General features: G+C 30.1%; 1 protein-coding gene across 1 annotated transcript; it reads left to right on the forward strand.

The window, feature by feature from the left end:
• The first annotated feature begins 161 nt into the window (after window positions 1-161).
• On the forward strand, window positions 162-14897 carry LOC143255844 (histone H2A.V). Its single transcript, XM_076512163.1, has 5 exons — window positions 162-384; window positions 529-606; window positions 5766-5879; window positions 14056-14185; window positions 14502-14897. Exons 1-5 carry the CDS (start codon window positions 382-384, stop codon window positions 14561-14563), a joined length of 387 nt encoding a protein of 128 aa, XP_076368278.1. The 5' UTR covers window positions 162-381; the 3' UTR covers window positions 14564-14897.
• The last annotated feature ends 2780 nt before the right edge of the window (window positions 14898-17677 follow it).

The raw sequence follows: 17677 nt of genomic DNA on the forward strand, positions 1-17677 counted from the left end.
AGCATTTAGACTAAACTAATTTTAATAAATTTAAACCAATCCCAGAGCATTCGTCACAAGTAACATGACGTGTTAGTTTTATTTAGAAAAATCAGGAAATCGAATATTACTTTACTAATATTTCTTAATATGTAGAACTTATTCTTAAAAGGAACGTTTAAAAATTGTATAGTGTATCAATTTGTCATAATATTCTTTTTTTTCTTGTTAATTCAAATCCATAAAAGTAATTGAGTGACGTCACTAATTAACTATTCACAGTAGGAAAACAAACTTAAGCGAAATAGGTTAGGCTTAATGAATTTATTCTGTCCTATATTTGTGAGTTTAAGGTAGAGGTATTTATGAGGATTGTCTCACTTTTTATTCAAATAAAAGATAATGGTAAGTATTGTGATTTTATTAATTGATAAAATTAGCTAAATTTTTAATTATAAATTGTACAGTATTCCTACATATAATATTAAAAATTAGAATATTCTTACTCTAGCGTATTTTACATTTAGTTTTACTAAATTTATACTGTAGGCTGGTGGGAAAGCTGGAAAAGATTCAGGAAAAGCCAAAGCTAAAGCTGTATCTCGTTCAGCAAGAGCAGGATTACAGGTACTCAGTATTCAGAATTTTTCTACCGAATTTTAAAAAGTAATTATATCCAGCGTTACTAAAATTTGTACTAATTACTTTTCTTTTTTAACATATATAAATATGTATGCATGTTTTCTGTTGATAGATATAAATATTTGTATCTTTTTATCAGTCAGTCATCTAGCATTAGCAATCCAGGAGACAATCAGTGAGTTACTATATTTATCACTGAGAAGAATAATCGAGAACAAGTTGAAACAACTGAGATTTTTATCGTATCACAAACGATCATTGAGTTTTGACTGTTAAGATTTTTAACGAGTCAAAAACATAAAAGTGAATCACTATTCTTACAAGCTTTTAACATTCCTACTAGAAATATCACAAAAAAGGCATTTATCAAAGCCTGCCAAGTTATTTCTCTTTTTCTTGAAGTTTAAAGAAAAGATATGAACATTAATATTAAAGAAATAGGAATTTGTGAACAGTAACCTAAAGACATGGAGAGTAACAGAAACCTTAGCTCATTGAAATAATGGTTTACTTGGCACAAGTTAAAAATATAAATGTAGATGTTTTGTTTATAAACAGTTATCTAACAGAAATTCAAAATGTTTCAAATTATTTCTGCACACAACATCAGTTGAGTCATTCAATAATTTTACAGGTTGGTAATTTACAAGTAAAATAATTTTTTTTGAAAAGATTTGTATCTGTATGTCTGAAACTTCAGTGTAATATTCAAATTAGCAATTAAAGCCTTGTATTCTACCAGTCAAACAGACTACCTGTAAAATAATCAAAACTTGCAACAATTTTAAACAGTAAGCCACCATTAGTTCTAGTACACTCCCTAGGAAATAAAGTTCACAGCCAACTAAGCCTTTTGAAAATTAAGTTTGTTGAGTATTATTCAATTTCAAGAAAATTGTGTTTGTCTACGTGTTATTTACAAACACGCATTATTCTACGTGAGGCCTTGCCAGAATCTTGTAGAAAGTTGTAATAATCTAATTACTGTTAATATTAAAATTGCAAAAAATAAAATTCACAACTCTATGATTTTGTACCACAGCTGAACAGTCAGTTGAAGAAATTGTAGTTTTATCAACAATTGCACCTTCCCCTTCAATTTTTTAAACAGCATTCATATTTTGCTCCTACAAAGGTAAGCTTTCTGAACATTTTAACACTCCCTTATATACTTTACATTTTCAGTTCTGAAACTTGCTTTCATTCTGGCTTAGTTGTTAAGTGTATCAGAGTTGAGTTTTTTTAGAATGTGAAAAATACTTTATAGAATAATGTTTTACATAATACTGAAAAAAATACTGAAATCTTGCTTTCAAAAGTTACTAAAATCTATGATAAAAATATTAAAGACTGTAGGTCACAAAGTAGAGTCCACCAAGGATATCGCTAATCACTATCTTCAAAAGAGACGCCACTCTTCTATCTACAGATATATAAGGTAATCAAAAACACCAGCATAATTAGTGGATTTTGTTAATAAACCCCAAAACAAGTGTTATTTTACCTATAACTTCTCCTTTGTCAGTGCTCACATTTGGACAATTTATTCAGTGCCTGCTTTGACTTTCGAATTTTTGTATTGATTATTTTTTACGTTTCCTACTTATTTTTACATTCTATTCATTTGTACCTCATTCCTTTATTGTATTATTTCACTTTTTACCAACTTTCAAAATGCAGTCCTTACTTCTGTGTTTACCAACACAGTTGTGTTTGGTTTTCATTTTGCATTGTGAATTCCAAACTGCAAGTTATCATGTCAGAAGTTATACTTTCTACCAGCACGTGTACTCAGGTGGGAGGACTCGATTTTGACTTATCAGCAGTTGTTTCTTGAGAGATTTGTTGTATTTAAAGCAACTGTTTTCTCTTGATGTTGCCCAACTTTGTACTGAACAAGCCAAACCTGTTTGGGATGATGCAGCACTTGACAGTTTTTCCTGCATTTGAATTAGCTGTCTTGCCAAGTTCCTACTGTGGGCTCCTCTAGGCTTAATATGGACTTTTGGAACATGATTTTTGAGTTATTTTCTGGTTTATCCCTTTCATCAATTTCCAATAGTCTTCTCCCATCCTCTTTGTATGATACTTCTTTCTCTTAGTATTTTGTGTTTTCACCATCTCCTGATATAGGAGATCATGCTTTACATTTTGTATCCCAGTTAAATGAGGGCACTGGTATGCCTCACACTTCATGGGCTTTGGATCAGTTTACTTTAGTCTACCATCAGGTCAATTTTCTGTTTGTTTGTTTTTTATTCTTAGTAACTGGAATTCTTTTTATGTATTTTGAGGATGTATCCTTATTGTTCCATTCCCACTTTTCTTGTCTTTGTCTTACCCTCATATCTATCCTACCACACACCTCCTTTCTGAGGCATTCTATCTAAACCTGAAAGTTTCTTGAATGATGCATTTGCCCCAATTACATCCTTGTTGGCACATTTGTTGACTTTGACTTTTTCATAATGTACATCATTTCTCTGATGTTGGGATCTTTTGGAGAAATATATGGTTTTATCTCAAGTTCATTTGCCATCTTCTTAACTTATGGACTTAGACCTGGATCCTCTTCCCCATATGTTGATATGTGGATATCTTCCAGTCATTTTAGAATCCTGAATGGCGAGATGATGCCTGGTTCAGAAGTAGAAGAGTGCCCCTCTTCAGATCATCTAATTTGCTCTCTTATATACAAGGGTATCCTTCAGATGTTTTCAAAAGGTACATCTGTTCATCCCTTGCATCAGTTCATCTTTCTTTTCATTGTAGGATTCTAACTAATCTTGTGAGAGGAGGGAGGTACCATATCAGGAATTATAATTTTCTGAAAATGAACATGTATTTCTGATAGGTATTTCCCTCCACTAACACTTCCCATTTTTCTCACCATACTTTTCTGATGCTTACCTCTTCTGCCAAACTTTGAAGTGATGGTTTGAGCCAACCAGAGAGTTACCTGCATCATATAATGATAGTGCTTTCCTATTGATGGAGAAATAATGCATGATTATTTACATGAAAGACATGTTGAAATCTTTGATTTTAAAGGGGGGAGTTGCAGAAGGCTTGTGAGATGTATTATAAAATAAAAAAATTCACATACAGAGAGCAGCACAAATTTGGAAAAACTAGTCTCGTGAGAGAGGAAAGTGCCTATCAGAAATACATATTCAGTTTAGGAATATTATAACTTCTGTTTTGAGCTTTATTAATCTACTTGTGCATAATTTCATTAGTTTCAATTACATGACCAAGAGGCACAGAAATGCACTTCTTTTTTACAGGATTCTTAACTCGCACTTTGATTTGTGCCAAACCTCATAATGTTACCTATCTCGCAGCTTTCAGCCTACTTTCTAATTCCTCTAAAGTTGCTTCTCGTCCTGTCATTTATTATTTTTTTTTTTCATAATTCTGAGATGGAAAATTTTGTCTGTGGTTACTTGAGTTTCAAAATTTAGCATAAAGATACATTTTGTAGATTCATGCTTAGTTTCAAAGAAAATTATCCTTTTGATATTGTCAACTTATTCAAGAATGTACCTGACAATACAATTTATACATTGAATTATTTTAATTTTTAAAAAAGTTTTATTTTGTTCTTTCATATATCAAAACCTACTTTTAAATATGTTACATTGGATTTTATTAAATGGCTAACTTTTTTTTGGGTCTAAATGGTCTTGTACTGTTTATTTCTGTGAAAGATTTAGAACTTATAAGACTTCTAGTATATGGACTGGAGCTGAGCAGTTAATTTATCAATTACCTAAGCATATTGATTACATTGGTTAGTGTCACTTAGATGTATTGATTAACTGAAATTATTATTAAATTAATTAATGCCATGAAAATAAATTATCAAAATTAGTTTCTTATTACTACTTTTTTTGGTTAGTCCATCTATAAAGTAATCCAAATTTTGCCATTATGATTTCTTTATTTTTTAAAAATAATCCAAGTTGTTTCAGCTTGATGGTTTAGTGTGTTGCAACTCATAAAAATAATAGTCAAAATAATTAAAATATTTCTATTGTGTGTGTTGTTGAGTGTAAAGCTACATAATGTTACCTATGATTTGAGGTTCTAATCCCTTTGCCTCCATTTTTGCTCTCTCTCTTTTTTCATCCATTGGAGTATTATACTTGTTTCTTTGTTATTTTGAAATGTCAACCAGAGTAAAAATGAACAACCAGCAGTGTTTCACCACCAATCAGTATTATATGCAGTGAGAGATCATAGTTTTCCTCTTGAAACAGTACCAACTATAACAAAAGTTTGAAACTTTTAACAAATTAGTTGTATGTGTGATGTAATTATTGTGAAATTAGAAGTATCTATTTACACTTTCAACCTTAAGCATGTGTTAAATAGTTGATTCCTGTTTATACTTACACTAACAATGACACCTTGGAATACTAAGTTCTCATCCTCATGACAAAAGTACTTTATTTGATGTTTAGACACTCAACTTGCTTTACTGACTATTTTTCTTCAGATTTCATACTGGATGATTTCATTTAAGGAGATTAAGAAAGTACCACATACAATTGTGCATGTGTGAATATGTTTCATTCAACATGATCTTTTACACTTGTGTCTCTTTGTTTCTATGAAAAAAAAAACTGTTAACATGTTAAAACAATTCTCTCTGTGATTCTACTGATATGTTGGTGTGAGAAGAGGTTGAAGCAGCAATAAATGTTTGAAATTTAGCAGTGACTGTGATTGGACAGTTTTTGGATCCACATGAACACAAATCAAGCTCAACTCAACCTATATTATCATAACGGCAAAAATATGTGTGAGGTACACAGTAATTAATTTAGTGTATCCAGGGATATTTTTGCTTGAAACTGTCCAAGGAAGACCACTTAATCAAAGTGTGATAATAAATATGCTTTCAACACATTTTTTACAACTTTGAAACTTTTAACTTCATTTTTGATTAACATTTCTAAATGTTCTTCTCTTTGAAAGTCTCATAGTGTTTGTTTTTTGTTTAATGCATTAAACATATTTGTTATTTTATTACTATACATAAAAGAAAAAAACTTGGTAAGGATATATTACAGAAATTAATATTAATTGACAAGTTCTTTTCGATTTTAACTGAAGCATATATATTTGAATCTCAACAGTTTCCAGTTGGTAGAATTCATCGTCATCTTAAAAGTAGAACAACCAGTCATGGACGTGTGGGAGCCACTGCTGCAGTTTACAGTGCTGCCATTCTTGAATATTTGACAGCAGAAGTGTGTAACTGCCTTTGCAAGTTTTTAATTCACTATAATATTTCAGATGTTAAGTGGAAATATTAGTAATAGCATTACCCAAATATAAAAACCTGTTAAGCCATCAACCATAGATTTTGTAAATAGCACTATTTCTTCCCAGTGCAGAAATCACCTATGGTATATTTCTTTGTTTATTATAATTGTAGTAGATGTTGAATGCAATTTCCTTGTTGTATTCACTTGAAGAAACTTTGTTCATGAAGGCACACCATTGTCTTGTATTTTATAGTTTTCCAAAAAAACATCTTAACAGATACAAATAAACTTAAGCCAATACTCATAAATACAACAAAAACACATGAAAACCAGCTAAACAAAATGCTACTACAAATGAAAAACCAACACAATCTCGGAAAACCATTATTCCTACCTACATGAGACCGACTTATACTCACTACAACTAAACAGCATCCCCAAGCCTCACAAACTCAATTATCCACTACGACCCATAAAGTCAACTTATAAATCATTCAACTACATTCTTGATAAATACATAGTGTGGGCACTTTCTAAATATGTAACATCAACCGGTTTCTTTTTCAAAGACACTTTTAACTTTATTTTTGGTCACCTAAATCATAAAATCTTAATGGCCAATTTTGGTGTAATCTCCCTCTTCACAGAAGTTGCAACTACTGAAGACTAAGATAGCTTTAGAACTTTATATTCAAGACCCCCAACCTATTAATACACATCCCTAACAACAAGTTAGCAACTCTTGTAGAATTCACTACCACCAAACTAACTTTATGTTCAATGACCAAAAATACATACAAATGGGCTTAAGTATGGGCAATTTTGAGTTGCCAGTTTTCATGATGCAGATTGAATCTCCAGTGATCACTTCAGCCTTACACTCATCACTATACTGATACAGATATATTGATGATACAATTGCTGGATTCACATCTACAGTACACGCACTTAGTTTTTTTACAACCACATTAACTTCATACACCCCAGCATTAAATTCCTGTGAAAACTGGTCAAATATAATATGTCAACCTCAATATTACAAAATCAAACCACAATTTAAAACAGAAATCCACACTATATCTCCTCTGGGAGTTGGCACGTGAAACAAAGAAAAACCTCAACATATTAAGAAACCAAATAAACACAGCCACAAAACTGTGTTCACCCAATAATTTTAATAATGAAATCAACCAAATAAAACAACACTGCATCAATATCAACAAATTTTCTTCAAAAATCATTGAAAAAATTACACACATACACCTAGATTAACAATACAGGCAACAACAAACAAACAATAATAAAAATATAAAAATAAAAAACCTTACACTGTTGCATACCATATATTCCTAACATTAACTAAAAAATAACAAACGTGGATAAACTTACAACAAAACATAACATTCCAGTAAACACTACATTTATTCAAAAACCAGGCACAAAACTAAAATCCATACTATGTAACAACTTCATCAACAAACGTAACATCAACATTATTTATAAAATACAATGCAACCACTGTCACAACTTCTATAATTGAGAAACAAGCAGAAAAATGGAAACCAGATTCAAAGAACACAAGAAAATATCTTTGCACATTTTTTTAATATTACAAATCAAATAAGCACAACATAACTATAGAAAACACCAACGTACTGAGTAGGGAAACAAACACAAACAAATGCAAAATCAAAGAAGCCTTATTTATACAACAACTCAAACCAAAATTAAACCAATACGAAGAAACACCCTTATACCTATATTAATTAATAACCTAACATCTAACTGCAATGCTCCCCTACAGTATCATACTTATTTACAATCTTGTCCCTAAGATGTGCCCAGTGGTCAGTTGCAAACTCTGTTAACCTGAATATGGCCTAAGAATGTTGAAATGTTCTTCTATACTTTATTTTAATTAAAGTTTTAATATCCATACCAGCCATCTTTAGAATACAGTTTTCCACGTACGTTACTGTGAAAGATAATCTGAAAAAAAGTATCCAGTAATGAGAATGCCTTTTTTTTAACATTCTGTTATATTTTAAGTTGCTTGTATGTGAAAATCATGCTTCTTAATATAAATTAAGCAAAAGAAAAATTGGGAAGTATGAAAAGATAGAACAAGTAAAATAATAGTTACCTAAAACTGGGAATTTCAGTTAAGAAGAGGTCTGTAGTAGTCAACAAGTTTAACAATTTAGACAAGAACATGGGGGCTTTGAAGTAGTTTATTTTATAAGTAGGCCTTTAGCAAAACCATTTAACATATCTTATGGTCATGGGTCAAAGGACATGTTAGGTTTGTAGATTAACATTTAAATTTTATTGAACTACCATGTTATGAATGTATGTCAGTAAGTTTGGCATTAAATTATAGATTATAATTCAAACTATAGTATTATTTATTAGTTAATTTTTTAATATACAAGTAAATACTAAAAATAAAAATCCTAAATATAGATTTTTGTGTCTCAGGGTATTTTGAAGGTAGCATTGGTTCAAATTAGATGTTTGTGATATCCAAATATAAAGTCTGTAGTTTCTTAAGAATTAGATACTCAAATTATCAACATTAACAAGCCAGAATATAAGATAATAACCTGCTATGTTTTCCAAGATATTATGTTTATTAAATCAAAGAACATGGCTCTGCTCGTCAAAACGTTTTTGAAAATAATTATTAATATACTTCTGCTTCACCTAATGATGCATATAACTAATTGAAGGCTCATAATGTCCCTAGTGGCTTTTCAGCCTCTTTGAAGAACTTGGGCAACAAACTATTTTTCATGCTAAATTCCAGGTGCTAAAATGTTAGTGAGCTTGAAAAATCATATTTTATTAGACCAACTACAGTTAAATTACAAAGTTTTATAACTTACAGTGGAATTCTGTAGTATTAGTATAGTAATTTATGATTTTTTGTTGTTTCAAAATGCATACATAAAACCAAAAATAAAAAAAAAAATTATTGCAAAATTTGATAAAACTTAGCAACTTATGGCAAAGACAGAGTTTGTAACTTGAAGAGATAATTGTTTTAAAATGTATCTCAGGATGGCTGGTATTGGTATTAACACTTTTGGTAATAAAACAGGGAAAAACATTTCTACCTTCTTAGTAAAAGTGTTAATACCCATGCCAGATGTCCCAAAATACATTTTTACTTTAAGTGGGTTTCTCATTATTAAAAAGTAATTGTTTTCTATACTGTTTTATGCTTTAAGAAAAAATAACTAAAATATCTGTAAATAGTAATAATGTATATATATATATATATATATATATATAACTGAAATATCACTGTATTTTACAACATACTGGTCCACCAGAATGTAGCCAAGACAGGTCTTCTTGTAAAGGCCAGTTTTATATTTGCAGATGTGGTAACATGAGTGAATGTACGTTGCTTCATTACAACTTTCATAATGTTAGCAGCCAGGCATGGCTGAAAAGTCAATATAATAAAAATAATAAATATGTATAGATGTATAATGTTACGAGATTTAAGATCATTAGAATAAATATTTGGGGTTTTGTGTTATAATTTGTCATGATAGAATGAAAAAATCATAATTGATTTTTTTATGGTGGTAACGAGGTTTGCCAAATCAACTAAACCTTTTTAGAGATACAGTAGTGAAAATAGTATATCTATTTTTTCAAAAGGTTTGGCAGTTATTAGAAGGTTATAAAGATTTTTCATGTGAAATTTGAAATTTTTCTGATGCATTAAAGTATTTTTAATCTTAAAATCAAAATTACTTTGAATGTTGGATAGTCAACATTTGAAAAAAAAAAAAAAGTGAGAAAAGCATTAATTAAAGAGTCTTAAAACTTAATAAAATAATTGATATTTTGCATACAAAAGTCTTGTAATGTTTACTAATAATCTGCAAAAGTTTGTGAAGATACAGTTATTTTATTGAAAGTTATAGCATGAAACTAAAACAAGCACAAAATGGTTACAAGGTTAGTCTCTGTGACCCGAGCCTGCAGCGAAAAAGTCGAGGTGTTTTCATATACATTGTAAGTTTGTGGTCCTTCCTGTAATTTGAAGCACAAAAATGTTCTGAACAATCTGGGAAAACATTTATTGTAGCATACCTCTATAGTAGGTCACAATTTAACAATATAAGAGGTGTTCTAAACACTAATTAATTTAGCCTTTAAACCAATTATGTAAATATCTATTGAAATATTCTTTTTGATGTTGCTTTTTAAACAGAAAACAATGTAAATATTTCCATAAAAAACTGGAATTTTTATAGCACTTCTTGGATTAGTGTTCAAGGTATATATATATTTAGTATGCACTTCTGGATTTGCACCAATTTTAATTTATTTGTATATATGTGTTAAAACATTTTCAAAAGTTATTATTTAAGTTTGGCATGTTTGTAGTCTATTCAGAATTTACAAACCTTGTTTTTTGTCTTTTTAACTGTTATGTATTATTTATGCCAGAGGAGCCTCCAAGCTACATATTAAAAATTCATCTCAGATGAACTTCCAGTTTATTATTTCGCATATTGTTATTTCATATACTTGGAAATTTTAATTTGTACTTAGAAGTTAATTAAATGTTAATATGTATCAAATTTATGATATTTACCAACAAGATTGACACACACAGTTTTCTTTTTTAATACAAATATAGTTTAATATACAAACAACAATACAATTTATAATAATGGTTATTACAAGATTTATAAACAAAAGTTTTACAAACAGTACTGAGTCTTCTATCTGGTCTGAGACTGAATATTTTATCAATGATTCATAATGAGTGAAGTAATTGAGTTGATATTGTTACACCTGTCTTAATGGCTAGCCTCATTCATCTCTGTGTAATATGCGAAATTTATTAACAGTTACAAGTGTATAGGTTGCATGATAAATATATATAAAATTTACAAAATAGTGAAATGCATATTTGCTTTATAAGAAAGAATTTAAATTGCTTTTACATTATCAATGCATTGCAGTAAACAGGGGTGATTAAAAGTTACTTTTATGTATTTTATAATATTCAGGTACTTGTGGATTAATAACATCTTAATACATTCACTGCTTGTCATCATTAATAATAAGTCATAAAAAAGTGAAACATGAACTACATAATCTAGCATTTAAGTTTATTGGTTTTACTTGGTTAATTAATATCATTAATTACTTATGAACAATGATTATATTAATTAGTGGCACACAAGCTAAGCAATTAATCAAAATTCCAATTAAATATGTTGTCACAAAAATAATCAACTAATCAAAATTAGAATTTTTGATTATTCCAAATATTGAGGTAATTGGAATATTGCTGTTGTATTTGTTTGTTATTAAGTGTAAACATACATAATGGTCTGTTATACTTTGACTAATTTTAACTTTTTAATTTGTTTTTGCCAATTTTGTTCAATTTAGATTATTTGAGGAGGGAACTTATGATTTAAAGGTCTCAAATTCAATTTTCATTTCCACCAAACCTCTGCACCCTGTCTTTTTTATGACAAAGCTTTTAAGATTTACTGTCACCAAATTTGACCTGATTATTAGCCCTATAAATTTGGGTGGAGTAATTTTGACCTCTTTTGTAACTGTATGAAATTATACATATGTATAACTCTGAATATACTGTGTGAGCTTCACAAAGTTTGACAAACATTTATAAAACATTACAAGCCTGTTGTACAAAATATTCTAATTTTTAATATGGTATTTTAACTAAAGATTTGTTTGTGAATTTTAAAGCATTTACAAGTCAGTCTGAGTAAAAATTGGATTTCATGCTAAGAATAAAAATGCTTGTTTTGAAGTTGTGATTTGTTTGAATAATGTTTAGGACTTTTTAAATGAAAATCAAAAGTTGTTTCTCTGTAGAACTAGCTTAGCTCTTATTTTCTCTACCTTGACACTAAATGTAACAAAATCACCCACTATGTTGACTGTCCAAATATTCTTCATGTAGCTTTCAAATGTGCATTTTAGTGTAAAACTGGCAGGCTGATTGGATAGTCTAGCTGTTGGAGTTTCAACTGATTCTGCTAGTTTATACTTTATTTATGTTAGCTAAGAAATGCAGAAGCAAGTGGAGCACACAAGCACTACCTCAAAGTATTTATGGTTAAAGAATCTGACTCTGAGACTAATATTCACAGAAATAAGCACTTTTAACATGCTTTCAAATACTATCTGTTTAGAATCATTGTTTAATATACTTTGATTAAACTAACAAAGTCTAAACTCTTTTAGCATAAACCAGCAAAGTGTTCTTTAAGAATACTTTCTATAATATCACTAACTCAACTGTCTCTTAATATGTTGTCTGATATTGGGAATAATGGCAGTAAGTTACATACAGAAAGTTTAGGTGAGACATATTCAGGGAACTCATCATCATAGTGGTCACGATTGTTCTTCAAAGAATCAACTGGCAATGGCTGCAGCTCATTTCAATTCAAGGATAATTTATTCTGAGTTCATGAGAACTAACTTTTCAGCTTCAAACACAAGTTTTTACACAACCTCTTTCTGGTATTCTTACCATCTTCCAAACAGTATACACAACTACCCACAAATAGTTCTGACACTTGATTGGCTATTTTTACTTGATTCTTTCACAATACTCAAAACCAAAAAGTACTTGCTCATTGGTTGCAGATAATGTTGGTAAACTAGCAACCTTCTCATTTGTATCTGTACACATACTTTTGACATAAATACTACTTCAAAGTCCCGACTTGTTTCTTTTTTCTGGGCAGTATTGTACACAATAATGTAAATATTTGCTGTAGTTCTTCCCATGCTGTACTGATGCCAGTCTATCGGAAACAATCTCAGTTCCACCTTTCTGATGAGGCTTTTGAAACTCTTCTCATGATCTTGATAGTGTTGCTTATAGTTAGTATAAACAGACAAGCAGGGACTCATCTCTCTTCTTAGCTAATCACCATTATATAACCATTTATTTTATACTTTTATGAATATGCATCATACAACTTGATACACTTAACTGCTCAATACTTGAAGGATTTAAAAAGCTCAAAATACTACATTAGGACACAAAATATATCACATTCTAGGGTAGGAAGTACATAAACTACTGTAATTTACCTGACTTTCTAACTAATGTATGGTTGGATTAAAAATTCTGTCACTTCTTCGAATAATTTTATTAGTCCAAACACTTCAAGCTGTCATGTGGAATTATTAGCTTTTACTGTTAAAACAGATGCATATAGTGTAGAATTTTGATATTTTCTGCTGGTTATAAGCATGTCCAATAACACTGCCAGACATTTCTAAAAAAGACAGATGATATGAGATTAACATGTCAATATGGGTAGAAGATATCCTGATATCTCAGTTTAGAGATTGAAATTTTGTATTTTGGCATGCCAAAATCTGTAGTTTATGCTTCTGATTGATTGAACATCATAAAATAAATCCACAAATAAAAAGTCAAGTTATCACCAAGTCATATGACTCTGAGATGTGCAAATTGAGATTTGTGTCCTTTTGAAATTAAGAAATTGAAAGTCACAAAAGATAAAAATTGGAATTATAAGTTACCTTTCAATGCCAAGCGTATTGATGCACATTGATATTAAAATAGTTTAAGTTTTTAGTGCAACTCCAAAAAAAGGTTGTGGCATGTGCTCTTTGATCCACACGTATTCATGGGGCTAAAGTCATTGATTAATCAGTTATCAGGTACCACTAATTGCTCAGTTGTACTTCATTGTTAATGTTGTAATAAACTTAATACAAGCCACTGTTGTTTGAATTGTCTTTTTATTTTCATATATTTTGGGTATAATTTTCATTCATTGTTTATACTTTTGCTAAATTTAAGAACTTAAAATGAGAGTATAAATTTAATGCATGTTATAATTGCTCTTGTTATTGACGATGGTAATTATATTACCAAAGTTAATCAACTGAAACAAGTAATAAATAGTTTATCTTTCATTGTGCCAAAAACCTGATCCTTAATATGATTTAAGCAGTTTAATCAGTCTGAAGTTTGAATCATTATTATTATAAAATAAGAAAAACTAATACTAGGTTATATCTTGAAGGAGGATTTTTTTTTTATCTTTTATGTAAGTAATCATTTATTAAATTGTATAACTAATGCATTCAAATTTTGTAGGTATTAGAATTAGCTGGAAATGCTAGTAAAGATCTCAAGGTAAAAAGAATAACACCAAGACATTTACAGTTGGCTATTCGAGGAGATGAAGAATTAGATTCCTTAATCAAAGCAACTATTGCTGGTGGGGGTAAGTACCAACCTTCTTGACAGTCTTATTTTAATATTCTTCCAAACTTTTTCTCACTGTTCACCAGTGACACAAATACAGTTTCCTAGTTTGAATATCAGCCATAAGTTAGAACTGTAGTGTACAACAATGGTATGTTATTGTAATTTGGTCAAAATGATTAATTCAGGGTGTTTTTTTGTTTGATTGTTTAGTTTTAAATGAAATATACTTCATTGGTCATAAAACAAATCACTATAAAACTATAGACAATTTTTTATGATATAATTCCATTTTAAGAGCAGTATCATAACCTTATGTTTCTGTTTTCTATCAGGTGTTATTCCACACATTCACAAGTCTCTTATTGGGAAGAAAGGATCCCAGAAGACAACATAGAGAATTGGCTTTTTTGAACATACATATAGTGTGTTTTTTTTTGTACCTGCATAAATCAGTTCTTTATTGTTTTCAATCCAGAATGAAAAAGATATTTTTATTGCTCACAGTATTATTGAAATGTTTCTGGTTTTGTGTTGTTTTTTATACCCATTATGGTTTGTGTATGTACACAGGTCTGTGTTTGTCTGCAGAAGGTTTGTCAATGTAAAAACAAAATATATTTGTATTTCATGTATAAGTTTTCTAATTAATGTGACTCAGAAGGTTAAACCTAATGTTTTGAATTTGTATCATAGTCACCATTTGTTTTATTAAATAAATGTTTTGGATATTTAGTTTGTAACTTGTTTATTGTGTTGCAGGCTTTTCCTTCAACTTTGGGTGAATTTGATTCCATCAAGATTGAAGCAAACCATTCTTAAAGTATTATTTGAAAAATTGTAAAAGTGACAATATAAACTCATATTTTAAAATGAACAAAACTAATGGGAAATATTTTAGTACAAAGTTATTATAAAATAAAGGTGAAGAATGTTTCTTGTTTTTATTCATTCTTCTTTCTTTCTCCATTATTTTAATTTTAAAACTTGTTAATAAATATATATCCCATTATTTAAAATATTTGTAACTGTATTAACATGAACTGCACCTGCATATGATATAATCATCATTAGACCAGTATGAGAAGGATACATCCTTCATAGACAGTATTGCCATAAGCATTAGGTGACATCAAAGGCTCAGTCTTTTCTAAGCACGAGAGACACAATAGAAATGTTGTAGTTCTGTGATAAGACGAATATATATGTGAAACACATTTTTAGGTAAGAAAATGTTAAATTCAGAAACACTGACCTGTCCACACATATAAATGCTAGAATCTAATAATGATTAGATGGAAGAAGGGGGGGGGGGTGTAAACAAAGAATAATTCCCATAAGGAGCTCATTTCTTAAATTCTGTTACTCATTTCAGACTGCCACCATCTTATCTGTGTTTTTGAAGTTGATGTATTATTTACCTAATAATGTATTTCAGATATATATGTACCTTTCCATGTATCTCTTCACCCCCAGTGTGTATTTTTTCCATTGTAAAGCATAAGCCTTTGTTGGAACTCTAATGTTTAAGGCATTTACATGGTGGGTGTCCCACTTTCCTATTTTTGGAGAGCCTTATTCTAGTGATGATTACATTATTGGCTAGCACAGTCCAAACTGATTTGTGGAAGTTTTGTTCAAGGCTTGTAACATGCACGAACATCTTTGCATTGAAGTAATAGTTCTTACTTTTGAAGAGATGAGTCTCCATCTAAATACTTTTTCAGGCTAGGAATATTTTAATTCTATACAGAATTTCTGTCCCTGGAAAATTAATTTCTACATAACTTAACTTAATATTTATTCATTTGTTTGCTTGAATCTTTTATATCTAAATTTGTGATATGAGGGCTGTGAATGTTTTTCAAAAGCAGATTGTACTCACATTTTTATATTACCCCTCTACAGTTCTCTAATATTTGGGTATAGGTGTGTTTATAGGAAGGGAGGAAGACTTTAACGTAGGGTGTTTTGTGTTTTTTTTACTTTGACCCATCATCACAAAAAGTACAGCTTCATTTTTATCTTTGTGAGTTACTTTATTTTTACCAGACGTTTAGTGCAGATAGCCTAGCTGCTTTGTGCCATAAAACACTAAATCAACCAACCAAATCTTTGTGAGTATTTCACTTTAACCTGTTTTACGTTTTGGGGAAGAGAGCTTGATCAACATAGATGTAAACAAGGGGGGTCTTTCCAATTCTGTTCTCAATGGCTCTTCTGTCTGGATTTTTAGAGATCATCATTCTTCATCATGTTTTTCAGATATTGACTTAGATCTTGTTTATCTCAGGGCGAGCTTATTATATTACTTTTGTAGTTTATCTTACACAATGACGTTTATCAATTACAGTTTTATAGCTGGCTGTTATGTAGCCCTTCGTTTGCAAAGCTGGCTTCTCTTACTGTATAGCTTGAATGTCATATTCTTGGAGATGTTCCTCTCTGTCAGTATACCATTCTTGTTGGTCTATCTTTAAGAGAAGTTGTCTGCAGAATTTTATTTTTTACAATTTCTCAACAGCTGGCCTCATTTGTTTCATGTTAGAGGCGAGTCTGCTTCTACTGCAGTCTATAGAAGTGCATTAGTAGTCACTTTCAGTTATCACAAAAGTCAAGTCCCCATCTGTTGTCTTTCCTTTTTAAGGTTTATTTTCGAGCTTTTTGATTTTGTCTCCAACGAGTACCTAGACATTATCCTTAGTGTGATTTATATCTGGTTTTAAGATTTTTAATGCCTCCTATTGAACCTTTTGCAACTTGTTCATTCTACCAGCTTTCCATGAATAAGTATTCTTATTTTGTTGCTTCTGAGAAGAATTGATCAGACTTGCTGTTGATGCTTCTCATATTAATTTGTTTTATCCAGGAAAGTTCTGTATTTCTTTCTGACAGGACCTTCCTAATAAACTTGGGTTTCAAGAGATGGTTGTGCTGTTTGTTGTTTTCTCCTGTTTTGTTACCTACTCTGACTAACCTTGATTTTCTATTTGTGGTCAGGTATATTTGTTTCAATGTTACAATAAATGAATTATTTTCGAGTGAAGCAACATTGGTTGTTTATACCTTATAATTGTTTTAGTTTCATGGCTCTTGCTTCATCCACATTAATGAATTATCTTTTGAAACTAATCTGTTTATTTATTGTGACGGCTCCTACCACCTAAAGCGTAGATTTCAAGTTAAAACGGCTTATTACATTTCCCATTTGACTATGTCTTTAGCCTTATGTTCTTTGTACCCTTTAGTGGATACCTAACTATTTATCATGTGGGTGTATTTATATATTTTTTGCAATTTACATCATCAAATTACTGTATTTTTTATGGATTCCATTTGCTACATTTGGATGGAATCCATATTTTGTGAGACTGTATATTTTGTCCAACACCTATATTTTGTTAATCATTTTCACGGTATCTGGAATTATGAATAATTTTGAGTCTAAAAACAGATATTACTAAATAATGAAGCTAAGATAATTAAATACAGCATTATATTATCTATCGAA

The sequence above is a fragment of the Tachypleus tridentatus genome, chromosome 7 (genome assembly GCF_004210375.1).
Source record: "Tachypleus tridentatus isolate NWPU-2018 chromosome 7, ASM421037v1, whole genome shotgun sequence".
NCBI lineage: Eukaryota > Metazoa > Arthropoda > Merostomata > Xiphosura > Limulidae > Tachypleus > Tachypleus tridentatus.

Bases quoted from the DNA above. Each gene is read 5' to 3' on its own strand.
- LOC143255844 (XM_076512163.1), top strand. The intron at 5,880-14,055 runs GTGTGTAACTGC...CAAATTTTGTAG, and splicing joins TTGAATATTTGACAGCAGAA to GTATTAGAATTAGCTGGAAA. The intron at 14,186-14,501 runs GTAAGTACCAAC...GTTTTCTATCAG, and splicing joins AGCAACTATTGCTGGTGGGG to GTGTTATTCCACACATTCAC.